Source organism: Oreochromis aureus, linkage group 19 (genome assembly GCF_013358895.1).
Source record: "Oreochromis aureus strain Israel breed Guangdong linkage group 19, ZZ_aureus, whole genome shotgun sequence".
NCBI classification, from domain to species: domain Eukaryota; kingdom Metazoa; phylum Chordata; class Actinopteri; order Cichliformes; family Cichlidae; genus Oreochromis; species Oreochromis aureus.
This window is the reverse complement of record NC_052960.1, coordinates 27,588,678-27,601,658: the sequence shown is the minus strand read 5'-3', so window position 1 is coordinate 27,601,658 and position 12,981 is coordinate 27,588,678. Positions and strand designations below refer to the sequence as shown.

At 42.2% G+C, this 12,981-nt stretch overlaps 1 protein-coding gene across 1 annotated transcript in view; it reads left to right on the top strand.

Moving 5' to 3' along the window:
- Window positions 1–12,981, top strand: part of sptbn5 (spectrin, beta, non-erythrocytic 5) — a 97,581-nt gene that overhangs the window by 70,072 nt on the left and 14,528 nt on the right. Inside the window, exons 67-78 of the mRNA XM_039603765.1 lie at window positions 8–212; window positions 1,978–2,157; window positions 2,245–2,400; window positions 2,497–2,714; window positions 3,761–3,950; window positions 4,031–4,207; window positions 4,632–4,739; window positions 4,930–5,769; window positions 5,846–5,914; window positions 6,647–6,730; window positions 7,770–7,861; window positions 8,932–9,048. Coding sequence (XP_039459699.1) covers window positions 8–212; window positions 1,978–2,157; window positions 2,245–2,400; window positions 2,497–2,714; window positions 3,761–3,950; window positions 4,031–4,207; window positions 4,632–4,739; window positions 4,930–5,769; window positions 5,846–5,914; window positions 6,647–6,730; window positions 7,770–7,861; window positions 8,932–9,048 — 2,436 coding nt within the window. The remainder of the gene's footprint in view (window positions 1–7; window positions 213–1,977; window positions 2,158–2,244; window positions 2,401–2,496; window positions 2,715–3,760; window positions 3,951–4,030; window positions 4,208–4,631; window positions 4,740–4,929; window positions 5,770–5,845; window positions 5,915–6,646; window positions 6,731–7,769; window positions 7,862–8,931; window positions 9,049–12,981) is intronic.

Genomic DNA, 12,981 nt, shown 5'->3' with positions numbered 1-12,981 from the left:
TTTTCAGCCAACTGGTCAGTGATTCTCTCCCAGCTGTCGTTGAACGTTTTGAGACACTCCTCAGACTTTCTGCATCCCGTCGTGCCGCTCTGGAAGATCAGCTCCGTCTCTATGTGTATGAGAAAGAGGCTAAAGAACTCCAAACATGGCTGACCTCCAAGAGAACGATGGTAGAGTCCAGTGATTGTGGACAAGATCTGGAGGATGTGGAGGTGAGTCATGTAGAAAAATAATCATGGGTTTCTTGTGCTTCATAGTTTTTACAAAAGTAGAATGGGAGGTAGAGCTGTCAGCTATCAATTGCTGCTCCTGTGAAACTAGCTCCCAGTTTGGGTTGTAAGATTAGGTTTCCAACTTTCTTTTTGATGATGCTTATAGTCAGGGCTGGATCAGTTGATCCTAAACCTGCTCTTTGTTATAAGCTCAGTCTGCTGGGTGACTTCCCATCATGCACTGAGAATTTGTTCTGTACTCACTTATTTTCACTCCTCATGTGTTTACACACCACTACTGCATGTCATTAGCTTTTCTCTTTCCCTTCACCTACTAACCAGTCATGGCAGCTGGTTGGCCTTTTTCTGCTGGAAGTCTCTTCCTGTGAAAAGAGAGTTTGTCATTCCCACTCTTGCAAAGTGATGCTGTTAGGGGATCATCTTAAAATGACTGTTGCTGTGAACTGGTGTTAAATAAATAACTAGCCTGTGTTAGTGTGCCATAGATATATTCAGGCTTGCCTCAATGCACAGCTTGGGTTTAGGAATTAGTGTCCAGGAATAAGTCTGGACTCTGTACCACTGTAGAGTTTCCCTTAGTGAGAGGTAGAGGGCAGGGGTGGGTATACTTTTTATAGATATTGATAGGCCAAGCGGATTTTGGCTTTGGCAGTAGCTGAACCAAAAACTTGGGTTTGGAAAGAGTTTGGTGAGCCCATGGAACAAGACTTGACCTGCCTTAGTTGGCCTCTCTTACCCAGGCAATTCCAGCAAAACATCAGGTGATTCTGGATGAACATGCAGCCCTCTCCTGGACTGCATCTGCCCAGCTGAAGTTAAGCTCCAGTAATGCTCAGGTTGTCAGGAAATAAACAGCTTATCTGATTTTTCTGAATACAGCTGTTTTTTCCAAATATGTCCCCAAGATCCTCGAGGGGTACTAGGTGTTAAACCTCTGATGCTCTGCTGAGTAAAATGCAGGTGGGTGAAATGCCAAGAGTTGGATTGTGGGGCATCTGTATGATGTCTGCAATTTTCATTTGTGTAGAAATCCATAAAATCATTGCTAGTTAACGTTAAATGAGTACAACAGAACTCTCTTTGTCACTCTGGCTACAGTGCGGAAACCTGGGGTTGTTCCTGTTTTCTTCAATCAGTGATAAATATTAGCTTTATGGAGGGCATTTTGTGGGGGAAACCACTAATGGGAAAACCATTATTGGATTTTTTTGTGTTTGAATTTTTGTTTTCTTTTTTCGTGATTTCTTTTTTATGTATTTTCAGAGTATAGAGAGTAGGCAGGTAAGCAGGGAGTGATTCGGGGAGAGGGGTAATGTGACACAGAGAAAGGTCTGTGGTAGATTCAAACCCAGATGAGCTATAACAGCAACTATTAGACTAGTTTTTCTAACTGTAGAATCAGTGATGGGGCTTTAAAAAATCTGTTCATCTGTTTATCCAGTTCAGGGTAGCAGGAATTTTGTTCAAACTTATGTGAAAAAAAGAGGCTCCAAGTTATATTTGTTGCATTTGTTTGGGTTTAGTTTCATATTTATTTATTGTAGCATATCAGTTTTTGGCTTGAAAAAATCTTAAAAAGGAAGACACTTTACTGGCACATAAATAGAGAAAATGGTCAGTTTGTAGTAAATATTAAACCAATGTTCTTCCAGGGGGTATATCCTCTGAAACTCTTAGGTCTCAAACTGCTAATATCTCCCTCTTTATCTGTTTTTAGCTTATTCTCTCTTCTCTCCATCTATAGGTCCTTCAGAAGAAGCTGGAGGTTCTGGTTTCAGAAGTTTCTGGTTTGGGTCGCAGCCGACTGACCTCAGTACAACAGCTTGGCCGAGGGCTGCAACAAGACGATCAGGCTCGCAGGAGGGATGATGCACTCAGCAGGCTGTGGGATGAGCTCAACAGTAGCATCAGGACCAGAGAACAGGTATAGATCTGATAGATCAAGGTACCTTTGGATGAGTTGATCTGGGTTAGAGGTTGTGAGAATGATGGTCTGTCCTGTGTCCTTCAGAATCTGCAGGCAGCAAGGGAGATTCATCAGTTTAACCATGATGTGGAAGAACTGAAGGGCTGGATGGCTGAGAAGGAAGCAGTACTGGACTCAGAGGACCTGGGCCATGACCTGCATTCCATCCAGACTCTGTTGAGTCAACATGAAGCATTGGAGGTAGGAAATGTCCACCAAACACTGCATCACAGCTAAGTGGTGGATGCATGACAGCTGAATGAATGTTCCTGCCTTGTTGTCTGTGCTTTCCATCAGAGGGACCTGGTTCGGATCTCTGAGGAAGTAACCAGGAGTAGAGAAGTAGGTCGCACTCTGAGCAAATCCCAGCCTCAGGCCAGGTCCTCTGTGACTCAGCGGCTGGAGGACCTAGTGGCCTGCTGGACCAGCATCCAGGACAAAGCCTCCATACGGCGGGCCAGACTGGGCCAGGCAGAAGATGTGCAGAAATACATTTCCCAGTGGACTGAACTCATGTAGGTTCTGTCAATGTAAAAAAATGTATTCACACACTACCCAAAATTCAAAAACACTCCAAATAGTATTAAGTGATTATTAAGATTAGCATTATTTTTTTTTATATAGATTGAATCAGAACCAGCATTGTACTAGTTTAGACAGTTTATATTCAAAACAGGTGTTGTGGAAGTTTTCCTTTAAATAAAGCCTGCAGGCAAGCGGTGAGCGGTAGCTAACATTCTTTAATCACAAACAAAGAACAGAAAACCAAGCTTGGTGGAGAGCTTGCATGATTGCGGGGCAGACGGTCAGCAGAGTCTCCCTGAGCCTAGCATGGCTCTCAGTTAAATACCTTCTTCAGGAACAAAAGGCAGTACACAGCTGTTTCACACCTTAAGGTTCACACTCCCTTGCTACCTCCCAGAGTCATGGAAGAGACAAAAGACTCTTCCTGTGGAGTTGTCTGCTTCCCCCCAACTTCCTTACCAGACCCCCACTGTCTAACTGTATGAGTGTGAGACATGCTAAAATCCAGTGGCCCCAAGGCATTATACAATAAAATAATGTGATTAATACATAAATAAAAGAAATTCCTATACACAGGTCATCAACCCCCAAAGTATTTGTGTATCAGCCTGCTCTCAAACCAGAGATCTTTCATGTGTTAGCCAAATGTGTAAATCACTACACTGTTGTGGCGTCCAGTTGGTAAATGTCATTTACATTGGATTAAGCTGCTTTAGTATTTATCTGCAAGGGACTTTACACCCCAGCTCTTCCTTTCATGTAATGTTTGATGACATCATTTTAATATCAGTTGTTGTCACCTGCTCTGTTCTGGAGTCATGCGCCTGCTTTTCCCACCTCCACTTTTCCATGTACTTTTCCAGATATAAGTGAAAATCAAAATAACAACCTTCTTTTGACCACAGTGGTCTATAGTAAACCAAAGTATGGTTTTATAGAGTTGTGAACTAAATCTTTGTGTTCTTACCAGCAGCTTACCAGCTTTCTCTTTCATAGAAGGAGTATTTTAAAGATCACACACTGTCTTGTGTTCCAGGGCTTGGCTGAAGGAGATGCTGTCTCTGGTGAGAGGGGAGCCTCAGAGTAGTGAGGGAAGCGACCTGGAACAGCTCATTAAAAAGCATGATGAGTATCGCGTCCAGATTGACAGACAACTAATCAAATCGACGGCCATCAAACAGAAAGGAAGTCGTCTGATTGAGGATGGAAACTTCATGTCTGAGAAGGTAGTTTGGCACATCAAACATCAACAACATTAGAAATGCCTCCAAATGGCTGATATCCCACTGTATATTCCTCCTCTCAGGTGGAGCAGCGTATCTGTGAGCTGGAGGAGCTGGAGATGCGGGTGGAGAAGGTTTGGGAGGAAACCAGGCTGCTGTATCAGGAGGATCTGGAGATTGTCCTTCTACAGAGAGAGCTGGAGCAGGCTGAGCGCTGGCTGAACTCCTATGAAAGCACTCTGATGGCTGAGGAATACGGGGTATGCTAATGCTGAGGATTGGACAGAAAAGTGAAATGGACAGATGTCTCTATGGGTCATGCACACTTTTCACTTTTCAACTCTTTTGTAGCGATTCAGGGAAACTGTTGCCCTGTATCAGGGTATAATTTTGCATTTAGTGTGTTAGTAATGCAGATAAATGCAGAGGTAGGAGGAAAAAAGATATCTAACATAAAATGACTTGCTCCTTGTTGTCCAATGTTCAATATGGATGTGTTTTTATTTTCCTCCTGAAGGAAGGCCATGTTATACCTGTTATAATAATAGACTCAGTGCACCTGTTTGAAATAAACTGAAATTATCCTTGAAGGAAGATTTCAGAGGATGGAGTCCCCAAGACATCACTCAGAACTTGTGGCATTAAAACCTCTCTTAACCAGAACATTTTCTGTGGTTCCTCCAGGATTCTGTGTCTGACGTTATGGAGCTCCTTAAGAGGCAGGAGGACTTGGAGGCCATGATCCAGGCCCAGAGTGACCGTTTCATTGCACTTCAGAAAAAGAAAACACAGGTAACATTAACAACAGGAAAGATTAGAGGTTCACAGACTAAATCAAAGGCTGTAAAAGCCTATTTTTTCCCCAAACACTGGTTTTATCTGTCTTTATTAGGTACTGAGATCTTAAAAATGTCTTAAAACCATTGATTTTGATTTTTGTAGTGCATGAACCCTGTTAAAAACACTTTCTTTTTTATTGCAGAGGGAAAACAGACTGGGTCTTCATGGAAATGAAGAGAAGGACCTCCAGTACAGAAGGCCTCCAGCTAGAGTTTCCTCCCTGAGAAGTAAACCATCAGAACCAAAGACCCCACGGATCTCCTCGAGAGATGTTAACCGAGCCAGCAGTGGCAGGCAGAAAGACAGAACAATCAGACCATCCGTGCTGGAGAAGAAAGCAGAAACAGTCTCTAGTTCTCCTAGCCCTCCTCTCAGTCCGCCACTGGGACCTGGATCAGGTTCAAAGATTAGCAAAAAAGTAGAATTGGCTGACAGTTCTGATGAGTCTGATGAGTCCAGCCCCAGCCCGACAGTTAACACCGGGAGAAGGCGAATCAAAAATTCGCACCTAAATTCTGACACTCCCCTTGGAGAATCAGCTGATTCCTCTTCACCACCGCCTCCTCAGTCCCATTCATTGAAAGAGACTCGGCCTAGGTCCAAACCACCTGTGGCTCCAAAGCCCAGAATTTCCTTTTCAGAGCAGGCGTTTGACCGCCGCTCTGATTCTCCAAACCATCCAGAGAAACCCACCACTCCACCAAACTCACCTTCAGCAATCAGACGACTTGTTGCCCCCACTGAACCGCCACCACCTCCACCTGTGAAAGAAAGATGTATTCGCCCTAAATCACCAACATCTAGGCAGCCTGATGTGCCTGGCTCTCCTGCTCCACCTGCTGCTCATGACATCACACCACCCAACGCCCCGACTGCTGCACCAATCACAAAGGAGGATAATGAGTCACCCGACCTTGTTCCCCCCTCTCCTAGACCTCGACAAAAGTCTTTAGATCTAGCAGAGGGGCAACCCGAACCTGAGGTACAAACTGTCTTATTCATTAAATTAATAATCATCATCAACCACATGTTCTCACACCTGTCATACTTACTGTCAGGTCACACCTGGGGAGCCAATCAGAATGGAGGGCGTGTTGGAGATTAAGCTGAAACAAGGGGGAAACAAGGTGAGAGACATGTTACACATCTGTAAATGATGATATGATAGAGAATGGTAGTTTAAAGAGATATCTAAAAACGGAATTTCATATTGGGCATTAACCCAACCTGCTTCTTTGTTTGATATGTTTTGATTTTATTTCCACGTCTCTATCAAACTGGATGGACAACCTGATGGAAAAGGAGCTATTCAGCTTCCCAGTTGGATTTTCCAATTTTTATGTCTTGTAATAAGAGGAAAACCGTGGTTGCTCACACAGTATGAAATCATGCTCTTGAGAAGGTATCCAGTTGTGATTTTTTTGCTGTACTGAGTAGCTGCTTAAAGGAGGAAGATGCTGTACTCAGGATTGTTTCTAAAGGCTAAAGAAAATGATGTAACATTATAGTGTTGCACACTTAAAGTGAGAGGAGATAAGCAGAGTGAATTGCTCTGTTGTTTTCCTCGTACTTCCACACCCTGAAGATGGCAGAAGCTGATACACATTGGTGTATTTTTAATGCCATTAGCCAGTAAAAGGAAGGCCTTTTATTACTTTTTAAAACCTACTTTGAGTACCTGGATGTTTTATGCCAGTTTTCTTTTTGCCACTCTACCCTTCCATTAGCACCGGTGGTTTGAGAGACACCAGTGGTGCTCCTTTTATTACCTTTTATTCCTGAGAACCTTTTTGGGTTATGGCAGCCTGTTTGTTGTGCCCACTGTTGAAGCGTTGGCTGAGACTCCTCTTTTGTTGCAGGGTCTGGAGCACTGGGAGGAGGTCTTTGCTGTTCTGCAGGGAGATACTCTCAGCCTGTTTAAAGACACGGCAGCTGCTGCGCAGGTAGAGAACATTAAAAAGCCACAGCATCACTGACAGCACTGCCTACATGACATGACAGCAGTTTGGGTAAAAACAATTAAGTTCTGTCCTGACTACAACACTAACACTCTGGTATTCTTCTCCTTTTCTATGTTGCGGCTTTTGAGCCGGGTCGTAACAGTGCGTTTAGCTGCTCTCTTATTTCAAAGGTATCGCCATAGCAGATGGACATGTTTGATAGTATCATGTGTCCTTGACACAACAATCCCATTTACCTAGGCTCCCCCGTGGCTGGGTTTGTATCTTCTCCCAAATTCAAACTGAGGATCTTTCACATGTAAGATGAATGTGTGTGTGTATCCTGAGAAATGCATTTATTTGTTTAAAGAAAACATTAAAAATAATCAATAAATAATAAATTCACACATTTCTTTTTCTAACGTATTCAACAAGGAATCAAATAAGGGCGTCCATTAATAGAGATTAATAGAGATGGCAGACATGATTCTCTTTTTTTCTAATTCAGTCCTCATTTAGGATTTGAAAATCTCTTCATGCTCTGAATAGACGTCACCATAATCAATGCAGAAACTAACTTTAAAGGTTTTCAAAATATTTTGGTAACTTGAATGAGGATTTTTTACTTTTATCCAAATCTGGAGATTTTTTTTTCTTTCAAAGTGTTTTTAGCATGATCATCTTTATTGGAAACATTTTCATATATTAAATTACTTCAACTTTCTTAATCTCAAGTTACTTTCAAACAATTAAGTTTATGCAATGAAACGAAATGTCTGTTGGAGTTAAATTCAAAATTTTCCAAAATTCAAAGGAACTTGCTGCCAAGGCTGCTGTTTTTGTGTTCTTCAGACACAGAATAATTACTTGCAGTTGAGTGTAGGTCGTGTCTAATGCATGCTCAGTGTGTAAGGAAAAAGAAAATATTGCAGCTTATTTTTCTACAGGAAGGATTATAACCACAGTGTTCTCCATCTGCTTCTGCACATTCTCTAATAATCTCAGTGAGGTTACACTGTTTAACTCTGTTGTGCTTTCGCAGAGGACCTCTAGGTGGCCTCCTATCAACATAGTTGGAGCAGTTTGCAGGGAGAATCGCAACTACAGAAGGAAGGAGAACACTTTCAGACTAATGTAAGAGCTGCACGCTTCATGTAAACACAAGCACAACACAACATTGGAGCATTGGAAAATTGACTTTAATGTTGTTGCTAAAGTTAGAAAACACAGCTTCTCTATGCTCTATGACTGTCTGATGTATAGGACATTCTGAAACTTCATATTTACACTTAAAATTGGCTACCATATTTTTTGGACTAAAGGTGCACTTAAAATCCTTTAATTTTCTCAAAAATCGACAGTGCGGCTTATAATCTGGTGCGCCTTATTTATGAAGTTGATTGTTGATTGTTGAAGCATTGCGGCTACCGTAATCAGGAACCTTGCGGATCACTTCCAACTTAAATGAATACAGAATACAAAACAGCAGTGACTTTTGTAGGGTTACTGAAGTTGGACTAGCTGGTATATAATGATGTGCTACGTGATCGGTAGTGACACAGCTATGTTAGCATAATATAAACACAGTGAAGCTGGAGGATGAACGCTAACTTTTTTCCACACGATAAAAGTTAACGTGAGGGTTCCCGATGGTTAGAGACAAATGCAAAAGTATGGCAGGATGCTGTAAACGGATCAAACTTCAGTCAGGAGAACAACTGAGATAATCCATCCACAATACAAGGTTAGTCATCAATATACTGCAACAACAAGGGAATAGAGCAGCTGTGATAGAATTCAACATTAATGAATCAATGGTACAGAAGTGGAGGAAGCATGAAGAATGAGATGAGTAAAGTTTGACTTATCTGACTGCTTTGTTTCACTTATTGCGCCTTATAATCCGGTGCGCCTTATGTATGAAAACAGACCCAATCATTGACAGTGCACCTTATGGTCCAAAAAATATGGTATTTGTTTCTTAGCACTGTGAAACTATATTAGAAGTTGGAATTGTTCATGGTGCTATTGATTTTTTTAAAAATTTGTGGCTCCCCATTGATCTTTCAAATAAATTCTCCCTGTGTCATACTTTGGTCTCATTTATGCATTTCTTTACATCATTATATGCCGTATTTTCTTATGCAAAACATTTTTAGGAAGACTTATTTTTCTGTACTTGTGTTGTGCTTTCTGTCTCTCAGACTGGAGGATGGCAGTCAGTATGTATTTGCAGCATCAAGCAAGGAGCTCCAGCTCGTCTGGATGAAAAAGCTCCAGAACTGTCCGGAATCTGCCAGCAGTGACTCTGACGACTCCGGGTGAGCGCTCACTCATGGTTGATCAATTTTAATGGACCTAAGAGAAAGCTCTCAGACTCAGTGTGTTTGTGACTTTTGGATCATAAGTGATTACTCAGTTCAACTGGAGAATGTGAAATGTTTGAGGTTAAACAAAAAAAATAAAAATAAAAGTTGTGTATCGCAAGGTTGCAAATGAGAACTGAAAGAATTAAAAGGAAAGAAATTTACAAAACGTAGCTGAGTGGAAAATCTAAACTACAGATTTGTAAGTTTGGAAATTGTAGTTATGATAATGCACTTTTAAAAACTGAATAAGTGCAATACAAATTACAGTATAACAAGTGGGATTAAACATAAGTGTTAATGTCAAACATGTAACCTCATCATCTACTGAAACAAGACTGGTGATATAACCTAAAATCACTATCACTCAATATTAATAAAAGCTGGTGATAGCAACATATTTTTGGTGTTATTGCACATAAACATTTATACGAATTGTTCAGTGTATTCCTACTCAAATGGTCCTGGCACAAGCTAGGGTGCTTCACCTCCTCTCGGATCTGTTGTCATACATTGCAAAGTCCAATCACTTTAATAACAATAACAGGTTGTTTAAAATCAGAGTAACATAAAAGGCCTGTCTGTTTCTATTTTTGTTTTGATAACACTTTAAAATTAACCTTGTTGATAAGAGAGCAAAGCAAAACAGTGAACAAAGAACAAGCATGAGTCGTGAAGAAAACATGACACAAACCAGGCTTTCAGGATCAATCTTTTGACGTATGCCACTAAGTGGCTGGGGAACTCTATGTGGTTGCACATCGATGAGAGGGGTTGGCTCCCAGTGCAAGATGTACATCATGTATTTGGAGCTGCTACCTGCTTTTATACCTTTTGTCCATTTCTGGTCCAGCATGTCCTGGTCAGCACCGGTGTTACAATAGTGGTTTCTTGCATAAACATGCAAGTCAGGACATGCTCCCATCCCCTGTTAAAGCTGCCTCGCTCTCTGTTGTTATGGTGCAGTGTTCATTCTCTGTCTTGCCTCTTGAGAGGACAGTTCAGCTAAAGGTTTGCTTTCAGCTATGGTGGCAATGATCAAAACTGTGAGGGCTTAATCTACAAGGGGTGTGTGTGACCATGAATGGCAAGCGTAGGTATGTTTTCTCTTTCTAGTGCTCTTTTACAAATGGAATGCAGCAGCCCTCAGAAGTCCCTGTGCCCTGTGATGTGCCACATAGTTTCATTAAACACATTCAGGATGTTTGTCTGCTTTGCTGACAGCCAGATATAAAGCTTTACATAAACAGAAGCTCTGCCGTTGGATTTTGGAGGCCATTTCCCCAGCATAAAGTACCAAAGGTCTCTCCTTGCTTCAGTGTGTGAGACCACATACCACCAGGGAATGGCAGCCTTATGTGATCTCTGGCAAGCAGTTCTGAAACAGAGGAAAAACTGAAATGGCAGAGGAAGGGGTCTATAGGTGAGTGTGGGCTGAGGAATGTTTGCTTACTTGCAAGCTGCAGCCGAGACCCTTCATGGAGGGTAACCAATTGAGTGTCCTGGCAGGGAGCAAGCACTGGAGGAAGCGGGGAATCCGTTTCAGGATTCCAGAGGACTTCGGGTGGGCATAGTGGGCAGGAGAGCAGGCAGGTAGGTGAGGTGAGTAGCTGATCCTTTCCAAGAAAGTTGCAGGTGAGTATTGCGAATGCAGCAGTGGATGGATCTTGGAGGACATGACCAGGAACCGAGACACAAGGAAACAAGATTTTTTTTTTAACAGAGACCGAATCACTGAATCATGATTTTTTTTTTTTTTTTTTTTTTTTTTTAACCTGTCCCGTTTGGTTCTTTTGCCATCAGAATTATTGTCTAAAGGCGAAGAAAGATGCCCAACGGATTTACTTTTACCAAATGGACCATCCCAGCCTTGCCGTAATGGTCCATCTGATTCACCTTTATTGTTTATTTTATTTTCACTTGCTGAATACGGGACAGACTTGACTGGTGGAAAGAAAGGGAGAGAGAAAGAGGAAAAAAAAAAAAAAAAAAACACCTGAGAAGAGGGACGGGGAAAAAGGGCAAAAAACAAAAACCAACAGAATAAGCAGACAAAAAAAAAAATACATATATCGATCACCTGGATCACCTGTTGAGAAAGAAAAAAGAAAGCAAGCAGAAGAAGACAAGAGTAATAAACAAGATCACAATGATATATGGGAATATGACAGTAAATACTAAATATTAAACATTATGGTGCAGCACGTGAGATCGACAGCGCACAGTGTGCTTTGAGGTAGGAGCCCAAAAGGGTGTAGTTGTGTGTGTGATCACCCGTGTGTACACCTGTGAGCATGAACGCTTGTTTTTTAAGAGGTTCCTTCATGTAATGATCTGCTAGAGGGTGTGGGGGCCACTGCCCCGACCTCCAGGGCATGAAGCAGGTATGGAGGAGATCAAAACTCCAGACATCCAGAGGCCCCCAGAACACAAGAGACCAAGGAAGACCAACAGAGGAGCAGCCGCGCCACTATCCCAGAAAGAGCTGAGGAGAGTCCCAGATGAGGGGTCACTCAGCAGCCGCGGAGCAGAAGCCAGGGGGTTGCAGTGGCGTGCCCGTGAGCTCCGCCCGGCAGCCAGCTGTGCCTGAGTGACCGAGCCCGGGCCGAGAGGCTGAGGCACCCCATCCCCGAAGTGGCCCGAGCGAGCCCCAGGCTCCATGCCCCGATAAGCAGCCGCCAAGGAGTGAGCCGGTGGGTACCTGGGAATCATGATTCTTAGAAGGCCTAGTTACTACGAGAGGTAGAGTGGAGGAAGGCGCTGGCCTTAAGAACCCTCCTGCTGATTGGCTGGTGAATGGGACTCAGGTGAGACACCAGGACTCCGCCCAAGAGGGTAAACACAAGAAACTCACCACCTCCAGCTGGAAAATCCCAGACACTCCCACGGACCATAAGAGATATTTGTGCTGCAGCTAGCTGGTCATCACTGCACACCAGTGGCATGCAGTGACTTTTAGAAAAGGGCAAGCAGAGACGATTTATATACAAAAGTATATATTTGTGTGGATGCTGTAGGCATCCACACATTAAGTTCCTGTTTCTCTTTATTCTTTACACTTTATTCTAGTTGCTCCGTACTTTTTTGCCGTGGAACTACTTCCACAATTTTTGTGCGATTTTCAACTATTCTGCTATTTCTGCTAATGCCGGCTATGACTTTTGGTATTTTTTTACTATTATACTTTTTAAAATATTAAGCTTTTTTCCTTTTTTTTGTCCCATTTGAAATGAAAGGGAAACTTCCAAAATTCTGCTAAAACTTGCTTGGTTTTGGAACTTAACTACTTCCTCATACTTTCACGTAGAACAACCATTCAAACTTTAAAATGTTCTGAAATCATTGGGCTATTCATGTATGATTCAGCTTTTTCATATCTGTTACCATTTCAATCTTATCCCTCTTTAAGTTTTCAGTTGCATCATTGTGATTTTTCAGAAAATAGTTGCGTTGTTATGGTTGCTATGCAGTTGGCTTAGAGTGGGCCACTGAACCTTTCTGAATCTCCTCTTCATGTCCGAACAACTTCTTGCTACTCGCTCCATTTTCACTCAACCCCAACAAATTATACATCAAAATGTAGGTATTTTTGCTGGCTTTCAGAAAATGTCACTATCATTGTTGTGGGAGTTAGAGATTTTTGGCAAATCTCCTCAGAGCAACACAAAGTCTGAAAACTCTCCATAGAAACTCAATGGAGACGTTGCTCGAAATGAGAGCTGGAATTCTCTAATGAGACACATTTTCGAATCGTCATATCTCCTTAACGAAGCGAAGTTAAGACATGAGGCTTGTGCCAATATATCTTCAGACACTCCTGACGCTCACAATTCAAGAATTTTCTTACGACCTATTACCGTTCTGCCATGAATTACGTTTGTTTGAGGG